At 38.8% G+C, this 22,500-nt stretch overlaps 2 protein-coding genes across 5 annotated transcripts in view; one reads left to right on the forward strand and one right to left on the reverse strand.

Annotated features, from left to right (window-relative positions):
- Positions 1-5,084: 5,084 nt before the first annotated feature.
- LOC143701976 (retinal cone rhodopsin-sensitive cGMP 3',5'-cyclic phosphodiesterase subunit gamma-like) lies at positions 5,085-6,900 on the forward strand. The gene is made up of 3 exons (XM_077195642.1): positions 5,085-5,202; positions 6,320-6,473; positions 6,581-6,900. Exons 2-3 carry the CDS (start codon positions 6,332-6,334, stop codon positions 6,655-6,657), a joined length of 219 nt encoding a protein of 72 aa, XP_077051757.1. The 5' UTR covers positions 5,085-5,202; positions 6,320-6,331; the 3' UTR covers positions 6,658-6,900.
- A 5,310-nt stretch (positions 6,901-12,210) lies between these two features.
- The window catches only part of LOC143701972 (RNA binding protein fox-1 homolog 2-like), a 30,097-nt gene continuing 19,807 nt past the window's right edge, over positions 12,211-22,500 (reverse strand). For 2 of the 4 annotated variants that reach the window (XM_077195637.1, XM_077195635.1), the window contains exons 9-12: positions 17,577-17,668; positions 14,821-14,911; positions 12,883-14,492; positions 12,211-12,775 (exon numbers count right to left, since the gene is read on the reverse strand). In XM_077195637.1, coding sequence (XP_077051752.1) covers positions 14,448-14,492; positions 14,821-14,911; positions 17,577-17,668 — 228 coding nt within the window. In that variant the 3' untranslated portion in view covers positions 12,211-12,775; positions 12,883-14,447. Of the gene's footprint in view, positions 12,776-12,876; positions 14,493-14,820; positions 14,912-17,576; positions 17,669-22,500 lie in introns of those variants that run through there. The other 2 variants (XM_077195636.1, XM_077195638.1) reach the window with 2 other exon arrangements.

Genomic DNA, 22,500 nt, shown 5'->3' on the forward strand with positions numbered 1-22,500 from the left:
AAACACAAAAATAACTTTATTTCAACTATTCATTTCCTTCTCTGTGGGCCTCGAGTGAGTTCACTAGTGTAACAGCGCAGCGCTTCTGTTGTTGTACGTCACACGCATCACACACATGACCAGCGTCGGCCAATAGTGAGCCTACATGTGACGTAGCTCTACGCTATCACACTACGCTAACTCACTACGCTATCACACTACGCTATCACACTACGCTAACTCACTACGTTAACTCACTACGCTATCACACTACGCTATCACACTACGCTAACTCACTACGCTATCACACTACGCTAACTTACTACACTATCACACTACGCTATCACACTACGGTATCTCACTACGTTATCACACTACGCTAACTCACTACGCTATCACACTACGCTATCACACTACGCTAACTTACTACACTATCACACTACGCTATCACACTACGTTATCACACTACGCTATCACACTACGCTATCACACTACGCTAACTCACTACGGTATCACACTACGCTATCACACTACGCTAACTCACTACGCTATCACACTACGTTGTCACACTACGCTATCACACTACGTTATCACACTACGTTATCTCACTACGCTATCACACTACGCTTATCACACTACGCTATCACACTACGCTATCACACTACGCTATCTCACTACGCTATCACACTACGCTATCACACTACGTTATCACACTACGTTATCTCACTACGCTATCACACTACGCTTATCACACTACGCTATCACACTACGCTATCTCACTACGCTATCACACTACGCTATCACACTACGTTATCACACTACGTTATCTCACTACGCTATCACACTACGCTTATCACACTACGCTATCACACTACGCTATCACACTACGCTATCACACTACGCTATCACACTACGCTATCACACTACGCTAATTCACTACACTAACTCACTACGCTATCACACTACGCTATCACACTACGCTATCACACTACGCTAATTCACTACGCTATCACACTACGCCATCACACTACGCCATCACACTACGCTATCACACTACGCTAACTCACTACGCTATCACACTACGCTATCACACTACGCTATCACACTATGCTATCGCACTACGCTAACACACTACGCTATCACACTACGCTAACACACTACGCTATCACACTACGCCATCACACTACGCTATCACACTACGCTATCACACTACGCTAACTCACTACGCTATCACACTACGCTATCACACTATGCTATCACACTACGCTAACACACTACGCTATCACACTACGCTAACTGACTCGAGGCCCACAGAGAAGGAAATGAATAGTTGAAATAAAGTCGTTATTTTTGTTTGTTTTTGCGCACAAAAAGTATTCTCGTCGCTTGATAAACTTAAGATTGAGACACTGTAGTCACTTGGACTATTTTAACGATGTCTTTAATAACTTTTCAGGGAACAAGTTTCAATCCCTTACAAGCCTATGGAGGAGTGATCCAGCTCTCAGATTTAATCACAAATATCTTAATTCGTGTTCCGAAGATGAACGAAGCCCCTCATTTAATTTGAAAATTTTACTTCAAAATGATATTATTTCTAGGGCTGAGAAAAGATTAATCGTGATTAGTCGCATCCAAAATAAAAGTTTGTGTTTACATAATATATGTGTGTGCACTGTGTATAATTATTTTGTATATATATAAATACACACACATGCATGTATATATTTAAGAAATATTTTCATGTATATACTGTATATATTTATTTATAATTTATATTATATATAAACATAAATATTTTATATATAAATAAAAAAAATTCTTATATGTATACATGCATGTGTGTGTATTTATATATACAAAATGATTATACACAGTGCACACACATTATGTAAACACAAACTTTTATTTTGGATGCGATTAATCTTTTCCCAGCCCTAATTATTTCACAATATTAAACAGATATAAAGAAGATACGTAAAACAGTATACCAGCTGTAAAACCCCAACAAACAGTGTGTGTGTTTCGTTCAATCTTTGTGGGTCCAGCAGAAGAACATACGGATGTGTTTCAACTATTTACAGTTGATTCAAGATGTGAAATAATACTATTTCCAGCAAATAAAAAGATTCTGGCAAGGTTATGAACAAACATACTTCCAGTAACGTTAATAGAACGTTCATTCAAGGTTAAAATAATGTTCTCAAAACATTAGCACAAAAATGTCACTTATACACTGCTTCTTTTTTCTGAAACGTTTTAATTGGATGTTTATGTTACACTACTTGTTTCAGAACGTTCAGAGAACATTCAAAAGTGACGTTCCATAATGTTTGAAGAATGATGAAATTGAATGTTCCCTCAATGTTCACATAAACAAGAATCTTTTTTTAAAAAAAAATTTAAATGGACGTTTTGAACGTTCAGAGAACATTCAGAAATAAAGTTTTCATAGCCTAACTTAATGGGAACATTAGCTAAACGTTTTGTTGTTGTTTTCCTCGTTGTTGTGCTGTGAATGCATGTGCTCGTGTGTGATTGGTTAAAGCGGTGTGTTTCAGCACTCCCTGATCCAGTTAAACCGGTTCACATCAGGATAGATTAAGAGCTGCTGTTTCTTCTCAATACGGGATCTATGGGTCAGGATTTAAAATAGAGCTAATGCTCAGCTAAGAGTTTAAAACAAACTGTTTTCTTACAGTCACGAGTTATGCAACATTTAACCTAGAGGAAAGGTCAGAGGTCACGGCAGAGATGTGCAGAAGAGTGTGTGTTTCTGGTAATGACAGCGATGTGCATTTCTAGATTTGCCACAAAGCTTCAGAAGATGCTCATGAAAGTCAAGTGCATGAATATTGCCTTTCAATTCAAATTTATGAAACTCTCATTTTAAAGGGTTAATTCACCGAAAAATGAAAATGATGTCATTAATGACTCACCCTCATGTCGCTCCAAGCCCGTAAGACCTCCGTTCATCTTCAGAACACAGTTTAAGATATTTTAGATTTAGTCCGAGAGCTTTTGTCCCTCCATTGAAAATCTATGTACGGTATACTGTCCTTGTCCAGAAAGGCAATAAAGACATCATCAAAGTAGTCCATGTGACATCAGTGGGTTAGTTAGAATGTTTTGAAGCATCGAAAATACATTTTGTTCCAAAAATAACAAAAACGACGACTTTATTCAGCATTGTATTCTCTTCCGGTTCTGTTGTGGATCCGCGTTCACGAGTCCGCTGACGTAAGACGAGCTGACGTGTGTCTGGTGCGCCCGAGCTTCGTTTACAGTCTGAGGAGACGCACGCTGGAAACAAAACAATCTTTGCAAACATGTCTAAGGATTTCCACACAGGGGAAGACTTGCATTTTTTTGCCCAGCCATATTTATTTGAACCCGAATACACGGACGCACCAGATACACGTCAGCTCGTCTTAGGTCAGCAGCGTCACTGCGGACCCGTGAACGCGGATCCCCAACAGAACCGGAAGAGAATACAATGCTGAATAAAGTCGTAGTTTTTGTTATTTTTGGAACAAAATGTATTTTCGATGCTTCAAAACATTCTAACTAACCCACTGAGGTCACGTGGACTACTTTGATGATGTCTTTATTGCCTTTCTGGACAAGGACAGTATACCGTACATAGATTTTCAATGGAGGGACAGAAAGCTCTCGGACTGAATCTAAAATATCTTAAACTGTGTTCTGAAGATGAACGGAGGTCTTACGGGCTTGGAACGACATGAGGGTGAGTCATTAATGACATCATTTTCATTTTTGGGTGAACTAACCCTTTAATACCTGAGTATTATAAATAACCATTTGATGCATATTGCATGTATTTTACACAGTGAAAACACAATTTATTTGACTAAAACTCCAGAATCAGAAGACACGGTGAATGTTTGTATGGTTGCCAATGATTAGGACGCTAATTTTTATATAAAATGTGTTGGATATTGACTCATTACTTCAAAACCTTTTGGCTTTACTAAGATTTCCCCCAAAAAAAGGCAGGAATGAACATGGTGTCCTCCATTATTCATATTTTTGCCAAAAACAAATCACTTGAATGCAACAAACTCATGATTACAAGCTGTATATAAACTCCTCCTCATCAGATATAGATGTGTTTGAATACCTGTCACAGAATAAACAAACACACATGAGCATATTACAGTATATGTTAATGAGCAGATTATGTAATAACCAGTACAGCCAATGGGGATTGTGGATTAGAGCGGCTTAATCTTTAATTAGTAAAGGTCAGATATAACCGTATGTTTAGGATCAGGGTAAATCAGGAGTGTGTTTCTCGCTGAATCATCTTTACACATCAGCAGTCGCAGCTTCGAGAAGATTTAAAGAGCTTGACCTGAGATCACAAACATGAATCAACATCAACTCACCAGTCGACGTTTGAGTTGGTTGACAAGAAGCATTTGATGCTATTTAATCATTCATGAAGTTGAATAGGCACAGCATCAAAATAAAACATAATACTGATTTATTTTTAGATTTAGATACAATTAGCTTACAATTCATTTAATTGGTTATGAAGTATTTAATATGGAAAATAAAAATGAACGATGCAGTTCTCTCAAAGTTATGAACAAACTTTATCGGTAGCATTAATGGATTGTGTTCAAAGTTATCTGCATGGTCTTTAATAATGTTCTCAAAACATTAGCACAAAAGTTGTTAAGAGAACATTCAAAAGTAACATAATGTTTGAAAAAATGATAATTGAATGTTCCCTTAAAGTTTGTGAAACATTTTCAGAGAAAATTCAGGAAATGTTTGCGTAACCTAATAGGAACGTTAGCACAACGTTCTTCTAATATATTTTGTTAGCTGGGATGTGTTGATAATATGAAAATTAGACTAGAACTGAGGATAGAGAAAGTGTTACATATTAATCAACTAATGGCCATAAAGGTGTTTGAACACACATTCATCATATCTGGTGTTCATGTCTGTGTCTGTCAGACAAACTGCAGATGTTGTGAATAAACTATGACTGTTACCACACACGTGTCCTCAGCTGTCCTTAAAATACTCCATGTGTCAATCTCCTGATCCCTCTCTCTGCTTCTGTTGAAGGCGTTTGAGGATCAGAAGATTAGCGGAGCGCTATAAAGAGTCCCGCAGAAACACTGACACGAGCTGAAGCGAGACATCGCAGAAGAGAAGCAGCAGAAGAGCCAGAAACTCCAGCACACGGTAAGAGACTCACACACACTTACAGCACACACACTGAGGAACAGTCAGCTCAAGTATACGGCATTTCATTTACAACACCATTTACTGACAGCAGGAGTTCTGGAGGAGGAGAAAACCACAAAACAGACTGAACATAATAACAAAAAGAGAGAAAGACTTTCAGGGACTGATAAAGAACAGACAGATTTAGTGACGGAGAGGAAATCAATGAAAAGGAAAAGCAGAATGCGAGTTAAAATTACAATCTGGATATTCAGTTGAACATCATCCCTTGGTCAAAAATGAAATGATTGTTCTATTTTAGTTCAATAATGTTTTATTTATTTATAACTAAATTATATTTATTGGCAGATTATTGCTGAGGTGAAAAACGTTTTAAAAATGTGATTTGGAAAATGTTAGAAAATTATTCGAGGTTATTCTTTTTTTATATGAAAAATATATTTTCCAAAACACATTTTGCTCTAAAACGGCGAGAAAATCAAAGCCATAAATCTAAACAAGCTGTGTTCAAATGTGAGGTTGATATCTTCCACTAGATGAAATTGGTGAACAATACAAGTGTCACTATTTTTTAACCTTTTTGAATAATGTCCATGATTTTTTGTGTTCACACAGCAAGTGCCAAAACCATAACCAAGTTTCGTACCATTCCAATTAAGTAAAAAAATAAAAGAGAAAAAAAAAGTATAAATATATACTCTTTCCATTTCTGTACCATTTTTTATTTTTATTCCATGGCGGAAACAATCTTTCATAGATTACAGCCTGAAAGACTCGATCTTAGTCTACGTTTCTTTAGATGAAGCTGAAATATACAGTAGACAAACAGCGAAAGCCAATTTAGGCAAAAACAGACTAAAAACAGAAGCTTTTCTCCCAGGATTCTAGAAGTAGGCAAGGATAAATGTGATTTAGCGCACCGGGCATCTCCTCTACGAGATTAGCAAGATTATGTAAAGAGCAACAGATGTTGGTAAATTAACCAACTCATTGTGTAACCAGCAGATTAGGATTAACACAAACCCAAAATGAGTAGATTAACAGCTAACCTGTTGAGGACATCAGTAAAGGGGACGATAGAGACACTTTTAAAGTGAAGCTGTTTATATTTCAGTAAGTGAGAGCGATGGACGCGCCAGCACCCGTCGAGAAGAGAGGGCCACCGAAGTTCAAGCAGAGGACCACTCGCACCTTCAAGAGCAAGGCTCCTAAACCGGGCCAGAAAGGCTTCGGAGACGACATCCCTGGGATGGAGGGTCTCGGCACAGGTAAAGCCTGGCGTTTCAGTCGCCTTCGTCACCTAAATATCGTTTCAGTGTTTTGATTGACATGCAGAGATGAAGCTGACCTCCTTCTTTCTCTGGGTTTTCTACAGACATCACTGTGGTTTGCCCCTGGGAAGCTTTTGGAGACATGGAGCTCAGCGATCTGGCCAAATATGGCATTTTGTAGATCTTTCCTCCTGATCACGTAATATCACACTCACCAAACCTGTGTGTCGGGCTGAACGCATCTGTAGTCTTGGTGTGTGTAATATAGAGGAAACACATTTTTTTTTTTTTTTTGGAAAAGAGGACGAATGGCACAGTGACTCTTCCAGCACTGCGTCTCTGAAACTCTCAGCAGGAGGAATCCATCTCAGAGACGCAACATCACACATGAACCAAGTACAAACCGACTTTGAGCTGTACATGGAGATTGTGTCTGTGTCAGAACCAACTCATTCGATCATTAAAATCCTCGATTTGGCAGTAGAACACAATAAAACATGCTTTTTTCCCAAATTTGTGTGATTAGTCTTTTCTCTTTCACAACTGATAGAGAATCTTTAAACTGGGTCCATTTGGAAACAAGTCCAATAATTTCATTTTTCAAAAAAGTCTCTCTTTTTTAAAAATATTGATTTTATATCTATTTGTCATAATAGTCATCGGCAACGAAATACAATCTGAGAAATACCAGGGTATTAACATAGTATATATTAGGCCTATATTAAAATAGTATAAATTAAAAATAATTCTATTTGCTGGTCTCGGGGGTCTCTACTGAGTAATTGGTCCAGACTGACTTGTTATCGGGCTCTATCATACATACGCAAGTACCGATGCACACAAACATGCCAAGTATTAAAAATAAAGGGATTACAATGTAAAATATTAATATTTTGTACATAAAGATATGGTGGAATCCGGCTTGTCCCGTAGATGTTCTGCTTGCGCTTTAACCCCTCTCTCTCTCTCTCTCTCTCTCACACACACACACACACACACACACACACACACACAGCTTTAACCTCGCGCACGAGCAGATCAGTTTCCTCGCTAAAGCGTTCAGTTTTTCCGCTTGCAAATTAAATTCCGCATGTAAATAGCGAACTGGCTTTTAAAGGGAATGGGAAATTAATAATTAGATATCACTCGACTCAGTATGTCGCCCCAAAACTAACGAGATTATGATTTTTGTAATAATAACCCGTTCAGAAGTTATAAGCAAATAGACATTTATCATATCTCCAGGCCAGTAGGTGGCGCTGTGCCGAAACGCTGTGTGTCGCTAAAGCGTTGTGGAAAGGTGTGTTGGAAATCGGCTGCGGCTGGATGTAACCAGAGTCCGTCTATGGAGAGTCTCGGCACTTCCTATTAGCCCCGTTGTATATCATCTTGGTTGCAGTTCCATTACAACTCTGTGGAGCTAGACGGCTAAATGTATCCCTTTCTCCTGCTTGTCGTTGAATCAACGTAGACTTTATTGTTGATTCCGCAAGTTCAATATAGATTATAGACCAAAAGTCGAATGAACGAGTACTTATGCCCTTTCGATTTCTTACAGGTTAGGTCGTTGTTGGCCGGAACACGCTAGCATTCTGCTATTATGTGACGTCATCACATTTTTGAACGGATTTTTAGAACAGATAAGAGAACTTAAAGATGCAATTTTCAGCTGAGTGTATTATCTTAGCCCCCCCCCCCCCCCCCCCCTTTGAATGCAACCTTCAAATTACTTGACAAAAAATTACATCCTGAGAAAAGTGGATTTCTGGGGGTGAAACCCCATAGACTCCCATTCATTCTGCACTCGCCTGCGAGCGCCCCCGCATGGACAGATACGTGTTACTGCAGCCAGTCCAGAAACCGGAAGTAACCAGACAGTGCCAATTCTCCCCTTATTAGACATTCTCTGATGTAACCGATCGGCGAGAGTTGCGTGTGAAGGAGCTGCAATATTCAATAGTAACCGACTGCAGAAGCGCAGAACCAGTGTGAGGACGACAGCGCGAGCCTAACAGTCTGATGCCGGAAGTGGGCGGAGTTCATGTTTAATTATGTGGCGGAGCAAAAAACGGTTCTATCTTTGATGGATGCAACATACTTAACGTTATACGCTTATACAAAACGGCTCTAAGTATTTTGTAAGTTAATATTCAACAATACCATTGATCTTTTTTACATGTTTGTTTGTAAATAGTTTTTCTCTTTTCCCTTTTCTTTTGAAGTTGACCCAAATAAAACTTAACTAAGTTAAATCTGTCATTGACACCATTACATGAGAACTGAACTGAGCTGGACGATGACATCACTGTTTTCTCCAGAATGGCTATATAGATTAATTAACTGAATTAATAACTTTTTTACAACATAAATGAATCAACACTGAACTTACTTAAGCTGTATTATGACACTATTTTGTTCTAGATCTGCACAGACAAACTTTGTTGCACTATTTTCCTATTATCCCTGTGAAGCTGCTTTGAAACAGTCTGTATTGTAAAAAGTGCTATAATAAATTTGACTAAGTGAGAATTGTGACGAAGGCACTTGATCACGTATTGTTATTTTACAGTTGGATTGTATCACTTTGTTAGGTTACATATTCATGATTTGTGAATTAATTTGTTGTTGGCGTTGTATTTTACAGCATTTGTTAAATTTTCTGACCATGAGAATTGCATTAATTGTATTTTATTTCACCTATAGAAGTAAATAATGATTCAGAGAGGTTCAGCACTACCAACTTTGGAGCAATGCACAACATGCTGCAGAAATACTCACTGCCCTTTTTGTGATAGCAGTATTTTTAAACCGACGAGACGGGACAAATTGAATAATCACATTAAAATCCACTTTAAAAAGGCTGTTGTTCATGGAGGTATGAACATCTGGAGTTATTTTTTAATATACAGTGGCAATAGATACTACTTTACATTAATGCATTTGGCAGACGCTTTTATCCAAAGTGACTTACATTGCATTTCAAGGTAGGCCTAGTCCCTTTGGAATTAGATGGTTTTCTGCATGATTTAGCCATAGAAAAATAATTTAGCTTCATTAACGTCTAAAGGTTGCACAAACAATGCACACTGAAACTAAAGCTAACAAAACACAAAAATATATATATATTTGTATTTTGTTATAATAATATTTCATATCTACGAAGGCATCCAATTAAACATTTAAACACACAACAGGGATAAGTTTGGGTAGGGTTGGAGTTACACTCTGAAGCACAGGAACTGAGTGTTTCCTATTTCCCGTCATATTTCACATTTCATCATATAATTGTTGTGTATGGTCTATGAAAAAAAATGTTGGTTGAGCATTAAAAATCATTTTCAATTAAAATCAAATGTTCACACGCTCAAGCTTTGTTTTCATTGTATTATTTTTATTTTTGTTTTAGGCTTTGTTCAATTTACATTGTCATTTGACTCAACAAAGCAAACGGGTAAAGTATCATTTTAACTTTTAAAAACCGATTAACATTTGTTAATAGTACTAGTAGGCTATATTGTCTTTTGTTAATAGGACAGAACATAATTTTTATCTGTTATACTATTTGATATATATATATATACAATCCTTTCAATTAAATCGTTTTTAAAAAAGTCTTTATAATAACGTTGTTTTAAACTTTAAAACGTTCCAAAACACGAAAGTAGCGCAATGCCTTGCCGCGCCCACTTCCGGCATCAGACTGTCGTCCTCACACTGCTATGACGTATGGATCTGCAGTTCTGCAGTTCGACCAATCTCGCAATATTTGTCAAATACATAGACGTTTCAGACACGTTTCCATTCAATACTTTTTATTTACTGGTTAATACAGCATATCGCGACTAACATGTAAAGAGATTTTACTGTTATAAAAATGCTGATTTGTGAGCATTAGTGGAACTGAAGGTGTCGGAATAAACATGAAAACAACCGTGATTGTTGTCATGCGATGAATCCGGCCAATCGGGGATCAGTTGTGTGTGTCGTCATCAGAGCTCGTTAACCGCTCCGCGGTATGAATGCCCCGATTGCATCTTCGTCAAACTAGTTCACGCGTTTTTCGTTAGCGAAAAAGTTTGTCAAAAATCTTTTAATAACTTTTTGCCAGCATGGTCTCAAGACGACCTAAGCCAATGTTGGTGAAAATCGGACTAACCGTCTAGGACGAGTTAAAAAAAAAAAACATTCTTCAGAAAATTAAAATGGCAGAAATATTTTCATGATGGAAAATTACGTTATAAGATCGAATCGTCATGAGCTAAAGAATCAGATGGAAAATCATTTGGTTTCTAGCCCTTATTGTTCAAAATGTATTACGCTGGATGGATTGAGTTAAAGACTCCAAAATGGCTGTGGTTAATGTTCAGACTGTCCTCTATCTGTGTGGCGAATATCCTAACTTTCCCGCTAGCGGTTCTATGTGCTGACATAAACTCAAGAGCGGAAGAATAATAACACTAACAATACAACAGGGGCCTCGTAACTTCTGTAACAAATATAACTATTTCTCATTGTTAGTTAATGAGACCTTATTGTAAAGTGTTTCCTATTGTTCTTTTGCAGTTTAATCTGTGAAATATTTGTTTACCTTATCATTTTTCGCGTATAGTTTTATTGTATTTAAATGTTCATTTAAAAACACCTTTTTTGTAACTTAATATGATAGTGATAAAAGCTTCAGCAATTATCATGGTATGAAAATTTGATACATCACATCCCTACCAATATCCAGCCACTACTGAATTGTCCCTCGCACCAATTTTGATCAAACTATTAAAATATATTAATGTAATCACTGCTGTTGTATTTTTGGCCTCATCTAACATCACTGTCATTACCTGAGAAGATAAATTGAACAACAAGCTCTGTTCTTTTTAAGCGATGTGTGTTTATTTCAGGGAGAGGATCTGAATGTTCCTCATTCTGGGAGCCGGTGATTCTGATTTACTTTTCCACAAAAATACTAGTTAATGTTATTGCATTGGACTCAAGCTTACTGAATCTGCTCACAGAGAGTATAATAACTTCCTCAAAACATTTTTTTTAAATGATTTTTGTAGTTTTTGAGGATTTTTCCACCTCGTTATGAGTCGAGTCAAAATGAACTACTCACAAAAAAGATCTTTAGTTATGCTGTTATTGCCAAATATTAGATTCAATCATAGCATAGGTTTCGTATTTCTTTTTGGATCTGATTGATCAGGCCTCATTGATCTGAGATTATGCAAAGGTCTTTCACAAATGTTTTTATTTTCCCACCAATCTCAAAATCAAACCTACACCCTTATACTATATATAAATAACACTATAGTTTTTATTTTATTACTTCTGCATCAAAAACAAGAAACTACAGTAGTTACGCTGCTGTGAGGGTGTTTCCAAAACAGACTGACTTCTTTCTCTCTTCTGAACGCCATTATCAATCTCTCTCTATTTGAAAGTTGTGAAAACGCTCTTGTGGATTTCTTCTTTTGCTATTTGAGCAAATCTATACGTTTAATGAATTCTCTCATTCACCGCTATAGAAGTTCACCCTATGATTACTTCTGAAAAGGGTCGATTATTTACAATCTCACAATTAGTCTTTCTGCTGCCACTTTCATTCCCGAGTGCTTTTACATCAAGAGTATAAGTAGTAACCTCTCACAATATTCACCTGTATTATAATATTTAATATCCCCTCCTAACGCCAACTACAATTTTAATACACAACTGAAATCAAAGGACCATGGAGTGATTGTTTAAAAAAAACAGTTTATATGGACATTCAGATACAAATTACATCACAAATGGAATCAGAATATGTAGAGAGAGAGAGAAATAGTTCAACTCAAAAACACGGTTACACTGTAAACCAAAGGAGAGTATGTGGGACAGGTATCATATTCATAAGGTGCGAGAATGGAGAATAAAAGAGACGCCATCTTTAATCCTTTACTGCACGAATGGAGGGGATTTCAAACTTCTCACTCCATCATCAGAAGACAAACGTCATGCAAGAATTCGGTCTCCTCGTATCAAAGATCTCCGAGCTCTCGGCGCTACGGGAGAAACGTACAAGAGAGAGAGAAAGAGAAACAAGCAAATCCACCGCATCTTTTCCAATAGCATCTTTAAAAGCCAGAAGATCAGAATGTAGGTACTGAGATATTTTAATCTCTTATAATACTGTGTAAAGTGTATGCATAGACTGCAAGTACCATTTAAACATAAAAAAATAAAATAAAAAAAAGAGTCTGGTTTAGTGTTCAGACTGTGGTCAGTTTTTCATTCTCTTGGTGTCAATGAAACTCAAACCCCTCACACACACACACACACACACACACACACACACACACACACACACACACACACACACACACACACACACACACACACACACACACACACACACACACACACACACACACACACACAAAACAGCCGAAGTCAAATCAACTCCCAAACTTTAAAATGGCAAAACGTTTTCAGTCCTGGACCCGATTACAATTACATGCAGCTAGAATCTACTGAAACGCATGTCCTGCAAACAAAACAAAGAAATGCATGTGTTTTCACAGATAAAGAAACCGCTGTGGTCTTGGATTGCAATAAGAGGATTCTGCAAGTCCATCTCCAGCCTTTTTGAAATAATTAACGAGCCACTTCAAACGATACCAAAAACCTATTGATAAAAAAAGAAAAAAGAAACCAAACAATAGAATTACAAATATGTTTACACACACAAATCAAAAATGTGCTTGACTCTTCTTTGGAACCAAAATTCAAAGAAAGCAAAATACCAATATACTAAAGGGAAAGAGGACACGCACGGCAAGACGAAAAAAAAAAATACTATTAATTTTTCCTTAAAAAAACGACATTTTTTTAATCCGCTTCTCAGAAAGTTGGGCTGAAACTTGCATATTTTACAAAACTATGCTAATAAAAGAGCTTGTCGATATTCCACATGAAGGGCTTTTCAATCCCAAAATCTGAAGGAGAGGAAAAAAAAGAAAGAAAAGTATTTCATAGCATATTTAAATACTTGCTATAGTCATTATGCCGTCTTTTGTGTACTAATGTGGATTCAGAGGATGTCCTGCTCTTCATCAAAGCCAACACACAACCATGAGAAACTAATGACGATAATAATAATTAATAATAATAATAATAATAATAATGTTTGGTAAAATTTTGTGTCTATTCTAGTTTACTTGCATATAATGACTATTTAATTTTAAAGGTACGCCTCTTGAAAATGGTCTGAACGGAGGTACTGTTTAAACAACACAAAGCTTTCAGCCAGACGGATTATTATGACACATCGTCCCGTTCCTGCGCGTCACACTTCACTGATTAGTAACAGCGATCGGAGTTTCCTTTCATCCATGATCTTTCCAAAGAAAGGAAAAGCATGATGTAGTCTCTCATCATGTTGCTGTATTTGGGATAATAGCATCGTCCTCCCGTACAGAGCTGATGGGATCCACGTATTTCAAGATGATCCTTAAAACCGAGACGAGAGCCGTCCGGATGAATGTCTAGATTTCTTAAAGAATATTGATCATTATTGTAGTGTGAAACAGTGAAGGGTGACATAGACTTGTTCACTGCGGTCCTGGCGCTCTGTGCACATGTAGTTCAATGGCCACTAGAGGCAGTCTAGAGCCGTTACTGCATGCATATGTGCAGAAAGACGAGCCGAAGGAAGAAATGATTTGAGCTTCTCAGTCAAGCAGTTTCAGTCAGAGATCTGTTACAATTTAGTGTTCAATGATGTCAGGTTTCCTTAAAAAAAAAAAAAAAAATCCACCTTCTTTGAACTGATTTAGAGTTGCATTCCTTTTTCAAAGTTCGTAACAGACGCGTTATGCTTGATTTTTTAGATTTTTTTTTGTCCAAAAGTGTGATCAGGTTTTTCGCTCCGAGGTCAGCAGCTGTTGGTGAAGTATCAGAGAGACCGGAAATCTGGAAGTGTATTAAAGGAGTTTAATATGGCGAAAACCGGCTGTATCCTCCTCTGTAGAGAGTGGCCTGTGGAAGACAGAGTGAAGTTAGAAACCCGCGAGCGAGAAACTGAAACGGTTACTCCATAACAACATTAATTTTAATATTTATTTTATTCATAAAATAAACATCAGCAACAACAAAAAATGTGACGTTATAAACACATGTATTCCTCCGCCAAGCAATGTAGTTCCAAAGAGGTTGCCAAGCAACACGTGCAGCAACAAAGCAACAGAAACGGCGGTTGCGCAGGAATACGAATGTGCGCGGTCATTTACAACCGCTTCGAACGCGGCTCAACCAATCAGAATCAAGGACTAGAACTATCCGTTTTATAAAGCAGCGTATATCTCACCATCGCTCCGACTCCATACGCCGCTGCCGCCGCCGCCGCCGGAGTCGCTAATGCTGCCGCGTACGGATCCGCCGCGTACACGCGCCCGTAGCTGCACACACACACAGAGAGAAAAAACAATTACATCTCATAATCAGGGCCATAACCACCATAGACACTGAGGTAATCATGTGATTAATAAAAAATTACACCAGTTTAAACAACCAACAGTAATATCCAGTGATAAAGCTATTTATTTGATCAAAATCTGCCATTTTACATTGGAAATATTGGCTGAATCATGTATATCAGTGGTTCTCAAACTTTTTACACCAAGTACCACCTCAGAAAATATTTGGCATTATCACCATAATGATCAATATGAAAATACAGTAGCGTAGGCCTAACTATTCAGCTACCGTTATGCACAGCTCAAAAACGAGGCAGTTTTATTTCTAATAAGAATATTTATTATTGTCAGCAACTTTAAACATTGTAAAAACACATTTTGAATATTAACACTGCACTGTGCTGCTTACATACAGGTAAATAAAAAACTTAATGGTTACATTCAAATGCATTGCACCTAAAAGTGAAATAAAAACTGCACTGTACCTAAAATTAAGTAAAAAAAGTACTGTACTTATTACAAAAAAGTTAACACAGGCTGTGTATTATTTAACCTTTTTACATGTACCTTTAAAATATTCAGAAATGTGTTCGCTATGGCATGAAATATCTGATATTCCTATTGTCAAGTGGAAGTGTTTTGTAGTTTAAACACCTTTATAATGACCGCGTTAGTTGAGCTGTACGGGCGCCACCATGTTAGTTTGTGCAACGGTTGGATTTACAACACGTGAATTCATCCACTTCTCCCGAACTTTATGAAAGTAAGCGGGCGGTGAACTGGTAGTAGAATAGAGCAAACTTGAAAGTTACTTACACAATGTGTGTATCTGACATGAATAAAACATGTCGTCTAATTATAATGGAAATTATTATTATTGCCGCTTCCACAGACTTCTGTGTGTATTGTACAAATTCTAAATGTGTTGTTTTGATAGTTCTTGTGTATTTAAATTTCTGAAACCTTAAATGAACATTATATGGTTGAAAACACTGAATGGTTGTGATATATGACAGCGCGAGCGCGTCCGTCTCTGGCTCAGCGCGCGAAAGCACGTTTGAATTTAGCAGTTGATCACATGATGCACTGAACGCTCCACTCACATCGGTGTGACCGTACGCTTCCGGGACCAGACAGCCAAGGCTGATCACACCGGTTCGATCCGTAGACTGTAAAAAAGGTTTTGATCCTACATGCGAAATTCAGTGATTCCTCTGCGTACCACTAGAGGGAGTCTGCGTACCACACTTCGAGAACCACTGATGTATATGATTCATAACTGGCGAATCATGGTAAACATGATTTATAACTGATAAAAGGTGACAGGATGAAAAACATTTTGCATTTATTACTTTAAATCCTTTAATGATTTGATTATTTTACCATAGAGGAGTTTCTTTTTCCTGAAAATGCTAATGCTATTGCTGGGTTAACAACTGTCCAAAACTATTATCATCAGTTTTGTGCTTTCTCGACCTTGCTACACTTGTGGTTTTATGAATCGAGAATCAATTTCAATTCTGGAATCAGACACTTGTAATGAAATTAAAAATTCAATTCCTCTTATCTGTTACTTTGTGTTCATTTTAATATGAATAAACCATTCAAGCTCTGATACTGAATAGTGCGCGATACTAAACGGAGTAATCTTTCACGTCTTTTTGCACTTGAACAGACAAACACAAACAAAAAATGTACTAATTAACAGTCAGTTTTGTTTTAAGTGAATGTAAACAGCTGAGAAAGAAACGCATGTGTGACAGTATAATGGATCAGTGCAGCTCTTAAAGTGACAGTAGCCTAATAAACCTGGTGCCGTCTCTATAATAACACTAATCAAACAACAAAAGATAGAGAGGCCAGCATCTGCACATGCAGTTTAAAAGGTTTTGTTGCCTACAAATTAGGTAAAGGATTTTTAAAACATCACAAGGGTTAAATATTAACACTCATGTTCAAGATATGGTCTGATTTTGCTCATAATCAGGGTTTGAAATTAACTTTCACTCACCGGGCAATTTGGTTTCTAAATTATTAAGTTCCTGGCCAATCAGAATTTCTACTAGCCAAAAATAAATAAATCAGATTAACTACGTCAGAACTTGTATATATGAAATAAAATTAGTATTTTGTACATCCATTTCTTATTCAAACAACATCCTGTCATCCAGCATCTCCTCTCTTCCTCTTTCATCAAAAAATGTATTTTAGATGAACAGATCGATACAGTACAAAGAACATAACAAATATAGGATGTTGGTAAATAATGTCTTTTCTGTTAATCAAATGCTTTTTAATCTTCGCTATTGCTTCAATGCAAATGACCAAGCGCGCTGTTATTAGACGTGTGTGTTTAAGTAGGCCAGATACGAGCAGATTCTGCACTATATGCTGTATTTAATATATCCTGATGACTATTGATGAGTATCTGAGCTAAATCTGCAGATTTGTCTCACACGGACTTCCCCAGCAAAGGGAGTAAACATAATAAGTAACACGTCAAATTGGCTCGTGATTTGACCGCGTAACGCGCCTCAGCTGATTTATTCCAGCATTTGTTGGTTTTTGCGGGTGTTAATTTCAAACCCCGCTCATAATAAAGTGTGCTCATCAGTGTCCTCCAGCGATCGGGTGGTGAATGTCTGACCTGTCGCTGTAAGCGGCCGCCGCTGCTGCCGCCGCCGCTGTCGGGCTCGCTACGGCCGTCGGCTGGGTGTAGCGGTACGCAGTGTAGCCGCTCTACAAACACAGAAACACACAGTTGTTTAAAATCAACACCAGTAAGAGGAGGCAGGTGGAGGGTGAGTTAGCAGGGAAAAGGACATGAAAACGTTTAAGGAAAGCAAACCTAAAATCCATTAACAAGCAATCTGCCACTGATGTTCAGTCAAACAAACCGCATTCGGAGAACCGTAATTCTGTTACGCACTGTGAATCTTCCTCAGTGGCAAACAATGCACAATCATGGTGAAAGAGGAGTTATTTCTCTAATGATTAAGATTCATTTGTTTGTTTGTCAAAGAGGGAGACACAAGCAGAAATGGGGATCGTGAGTGCATTAGCGTCAGTGTCATCTCCACCCCCCAAACGCAACCAGGGGTGATCAAATCCATTACTGGTGCCATAATCAGACAGACAGACAGATAGTGAGATTAGAGAACATCCACACGACCACACAGACTGCATGCTCCCCAAACTCAAAATAACAAGCCGTTTCCGCCATTCTCTCCTCAGCATTCTACACTACGGCCAATCAGAGGACTCTCCCACGATCCACGAGAGAGAGAGAGAGAGAGAGAGAAGGGGGGGGGGGGCAGTGAGAGAGAGTGAGAGAGAGAGATAGGGAGAGAGAGAGAGAGACAGAGAGGGAGTGAGAGAGAGAGAGAAGGGGGGGGGGAAAGTGAGAGAGAGTGAGTGAGAGAGAGAGAGAGAGAGAGAGAGAGAGAGAAGGGGGGGGGGGGGACAGTGAGAGAGAGTGAGAGAGAGAATTTGAATTTGAAAAAAAAAAAAAAAAATTGAGTGAGGGAGAGAGAGATAGGGAGAGTGAGGGCGAGATATATATATATATATATATAGAGAGAGAGAGAGACAGAGAGAGAGAGGGCGAGATATATATATATAGAGAGAGAGAGAGAGAGAGATAGAGAGAGAGGGCGAGAGAGAGAGAGATATAGAGAGAGGGCGAGAGAGATAGAGAGAGAGGGCGAGAGATATATATATATATATATATATATATAGAGAGAGAGAGAGATAGAGAGAGAGAGAGGGCGAGATATATATATATATATATAGAGGGAGAGAGAGGGCGAGAGAGAGAGAGAGGGCGAGAGAGATAGAGAGAGAGAGAGATAGAAAGAGATAGAGAGAGATTGAGAGAGACAGAGAGAGAGAGAGAGAGATAGAGAGAGACAGAGAGAGAGAGAGATAGAGAGAGAGATAGAGCGAGAGATAGAGAGAGAGATAGAGAGAGAGATAGAAAGAGATAGAGAGAGATTGAGAGAGACAGAGAGAGAGAGAGATAGAGAGAGACAGAGAGAGAGAGAGATAGAGAGAGAGATAGAAAGAGATAGAGAGAGATTGAGAGAGACAGAGAGAGAGAGATAGAGAGAGAGAGAGAGAGATAGAGAGAGACACAGAGAGAGAGAGAGGGCGAGAGAGAGAGAGAGAGAGAGGGCGAGAGAGATAGAGAGAGAGATAGAGAGAGATAGAGAGAGAGAGAGAGAGAGGGCGAGAGAGATAGAGAGAGATAGAGAGAGACAGAGATAGAGAGATAGAGAGAGACAGATCTACGAGGGAATTAAGTGTGATTGCATGCCAACACAGATCGAGTTAACATGCCATATAGAGAGACAGGGACTCTGGGAAGGGGACAGAATCAGATCCAGTCTGACAAAACCCAAAACATCCAGAGTCCTTATAAAGCTATCGTCTCAGACGTCTGTGATGCACAAGAGAAGACCCGCAGAAAGTCCTTCGGTTATAAAACAGAGCCAGACAATAATGTACAGTCTCAGAGTGAATGATGCGGCGCGGAGAGCTGGGCGGCCTCGCGCGGTCGTACGCTATACAGGTGTTTATACTGCCGTGTGTTCACACTTGTAGTTCGGTTCACTTGGTTCAACAAAATATAAAAAATGTTTCAAGTCCTGGTCCGCTTTAGCGTTCATATTGGCATTTTATATTCTCCCAACGGGCCGTTTCCCGCACGCCGTAACTCGTGCTTCACTGGGGCCGGTTTCACAAAGCTGTTTTAGACCGGTCTATAGTGTTAGACAAGTCTAAGTCTGCTCATACACTAGTCTAATGCAAGCTAGACTGTTTCACAAAAATAAAGACTGACTTAATTTAGACTAAAAAAGTTAGACACCTTAACCCAGGCTAACTCAGGTCTAAGACTCTGTTACCATGCCAACCAGCAGTAACAATCAGTTACATAACAAACAGCCAAAAGAAAAGGGAAAATGCTCATAGTTTGTGGTTTGCTGACGGAAGTGAAAGGGTTTTCAGGATATTTCCTCTTAAATATTTATTTTTTGTCATCTTGTACCATGTTTTTGTATCTTTTCTGTACGTCTTTAACGCTCCGCGCAACGCTCGGATTGACACTGTTAACTGTCGTTTCTTTTTCCAAATTAAACATTTCTTCTTGTTACTACATTCTTCGCTAACTTTCCCAAGTAAAATGTCCTTGTAACTGTTATACTCCTCCAACACACGTGTTTTCCGCTGGGGTAAACGGCACTGAGCGGTTGAATGTGCTTACTCCATCCGCCATGTTTTTTTCTTTTGAAATTTGTCTTATTTTACCCAGAATGCACTGCAGTGTAGTCCTACTTAAAGGGACAGTTCACCCAAAAATGTAAATTCTGTCAGTAATTACTCTCCCTCTTATAAGACCCCGTAATTGTTGTGTTTCAATGGTCAGTGTTTTGATTAGTCTTTGAATGCAATGCCCTTTTTTTTTGTCAATATTGTTTCAGAACCATCTTGACTATGAAATTAGAATTATGATGGGTAACTAGCCTAATTCACATTTATTGGCTTTTGGTACATATTGTGTGGAGTACACTAGATGTTTGTAGTGGTGTCACTCCAATTTTTCCACTTGGAGATTTATTCCACTTATTTTGTCTTGTACTTGTATGATTTAACTTCTGGCATTAGACATGACCTGAACTACTGCCTCTAGTGGCCAAAGATGTGTTGCAAGCGCCAGACTGGCACACCTGACACCAATGCAACTATAAGTATTGCTTGATTTCGTCTGTTTGTTACCAACACCTTGATGAAGACCGGTGGGCCGATACGCGTTGGTGTTTTTTAGTGTTTTAGCCCTCGACTAAATAATAAAGGCTTTTTTACTTTTGTAACCCACTGAGTGCCTGGACTTGGATTTTTTTCCAATTTGTTATGAACATTTAACCCTTCCAAGAGCACCAGAGGATACAAGGGACACCAGCAGCGCTCCAGCTTCCCTTTGTTTTACCCGTTCATCCTCGCAACACGAATTAAGATTATTTTTGATGAAATCTGAGAGCTGGATCACTCCTCCATAGGCTTCTAAGGGATTGAAACTTGTTCCCCGAAAAATTATTTAAGACATCGTTAAAATAGTCCAAGTGACTACAGTGGCTCAATCTTAAGTTTATCAAGCGACGAGAATACTTTTTGTGCGCAAAAACAAACAAAAATAACGACTTTATTTCAACTATTCATTTCCTTCTCTGTGGGCCTCTAGTCAGTTAGCGTAGAGTGATAGCGTAGTGAGTTAGCGTAGTGAGATAGCGTAGTGTGATAGCCTAGTGTGATAGCGTAGTGTGATAGCGTAGTGTGATAGCGTAGTGTGATAGCGTAGTGTGATAGCCTAGTGTGATAAACTAGTGTGATAGCCTAGTGTGATAGCCTAGTGTGATAGCCTAGTGTGATAGCCTAGTGTGATAGCCTAGTGTGATAGCCTAGTGTGATAGCCTAGTGAGTTAGCGTAGTGAGTTAGCGTAGTGAGTTAGCGTAGTGAGTTAGCGTAGTGAGTTAGCGTAGTGTGATAGCGTAGTGAGATAGCGTAGTGAGATAGCGTAGTGTGATAGCGTAGTGAGTTAGCGTAGTGAGTTAGCGTAGTGAGTTAGCGTAGTGTGATAGCCTAGTGTGATAGCCTAGTGTGATAGCGTAGTGAGTTAGCGTAGTGAGTTAGCCTAGTGTGATAGCCTAGTGTGATAGCCTAGTGTGATAGCCTAGTGTGATAGCCTAGTGAGTTAGCGTAGTGAGTTAGCGTAGTGAGTTAGCGTAGTGAGTTAGCGTAGTGAGTTAGCGTAGTGAGTTAGCGTAGTGAGATAGCGTAGTGAGATAGCGTAGTGAGATAGCGTAGTGTGATAGCGTAGTGAGTTAGCGTAGTGAGTTAGCGTAGTGAGTTAGCGTAGTGAGTTAGCGTACTGTGATAGCGTAGTGTGATAGCGTAGTGTGATAGCGTAGTGTGATAGCGTAGTGAGTTAGCGTACTGTGATAGCGTAGTGAGTTAGCGTAGTGAGATAGCGTACTGTGATAGCGTAGTGAGATAGCGTAGTGTGATAGCGTAGTGAGTTAGCGTAGTGAGTTAGCGTAGTGAGTTAGCGTAGTGAGATAGCGTAGTGAGATAGCGTACTGTGATAGCGTAGTGAGTTAGCGTAGTGAGTTAGCGTACTGTGTTAGCGTAGTGAGATAGCGTAGTGAGATAGCGTAGTGTGATAGCGTAGTGAGTTAGCGTAGTGAGTTAGCGTAGTGAGTTAGCGTAGTGAGATAGCGTACTGTGATAGCGTAGTGAGTTAGCGTACTGTGATAGCGTAGTGTGATAGCGTAGTGTGATAGCGTAGTGTGATAGCGTAGTGTGATAGCGTAGTGTGATAGCGTAGTGTGATAGCGTAGTGAGTTAGCGTAGTGAGTTAGCGTAGTGTGATAGCCTAGAGCTACGTCACATGTAGGCTCACTATTGGCCGACGCTGGTCATGTGTGTGATGCGTGTGACGTACAACACAGAAGCGCTGCGCTGTTACACTAGTGAACTCACTCGAGGCCCACAGAGAAGGAAATGAATAGTTGAA

The sequence above is a fragment of the Siphateles boraxobius genome, unplaced genomic scaffold (assembly GCF_051911475.1).
Source record: "Siphateles boraxobius isolate OS27281-9 unplaced genomic scaffold, OSU_SipBor_1 339, whole genome shotgun sequence".
NCBI lineage: Eukaryota > Metazoa > Chordata > Actinopteri > Cypriniformes > Leuciscidae > Siphateles > Siphateles boraxobius.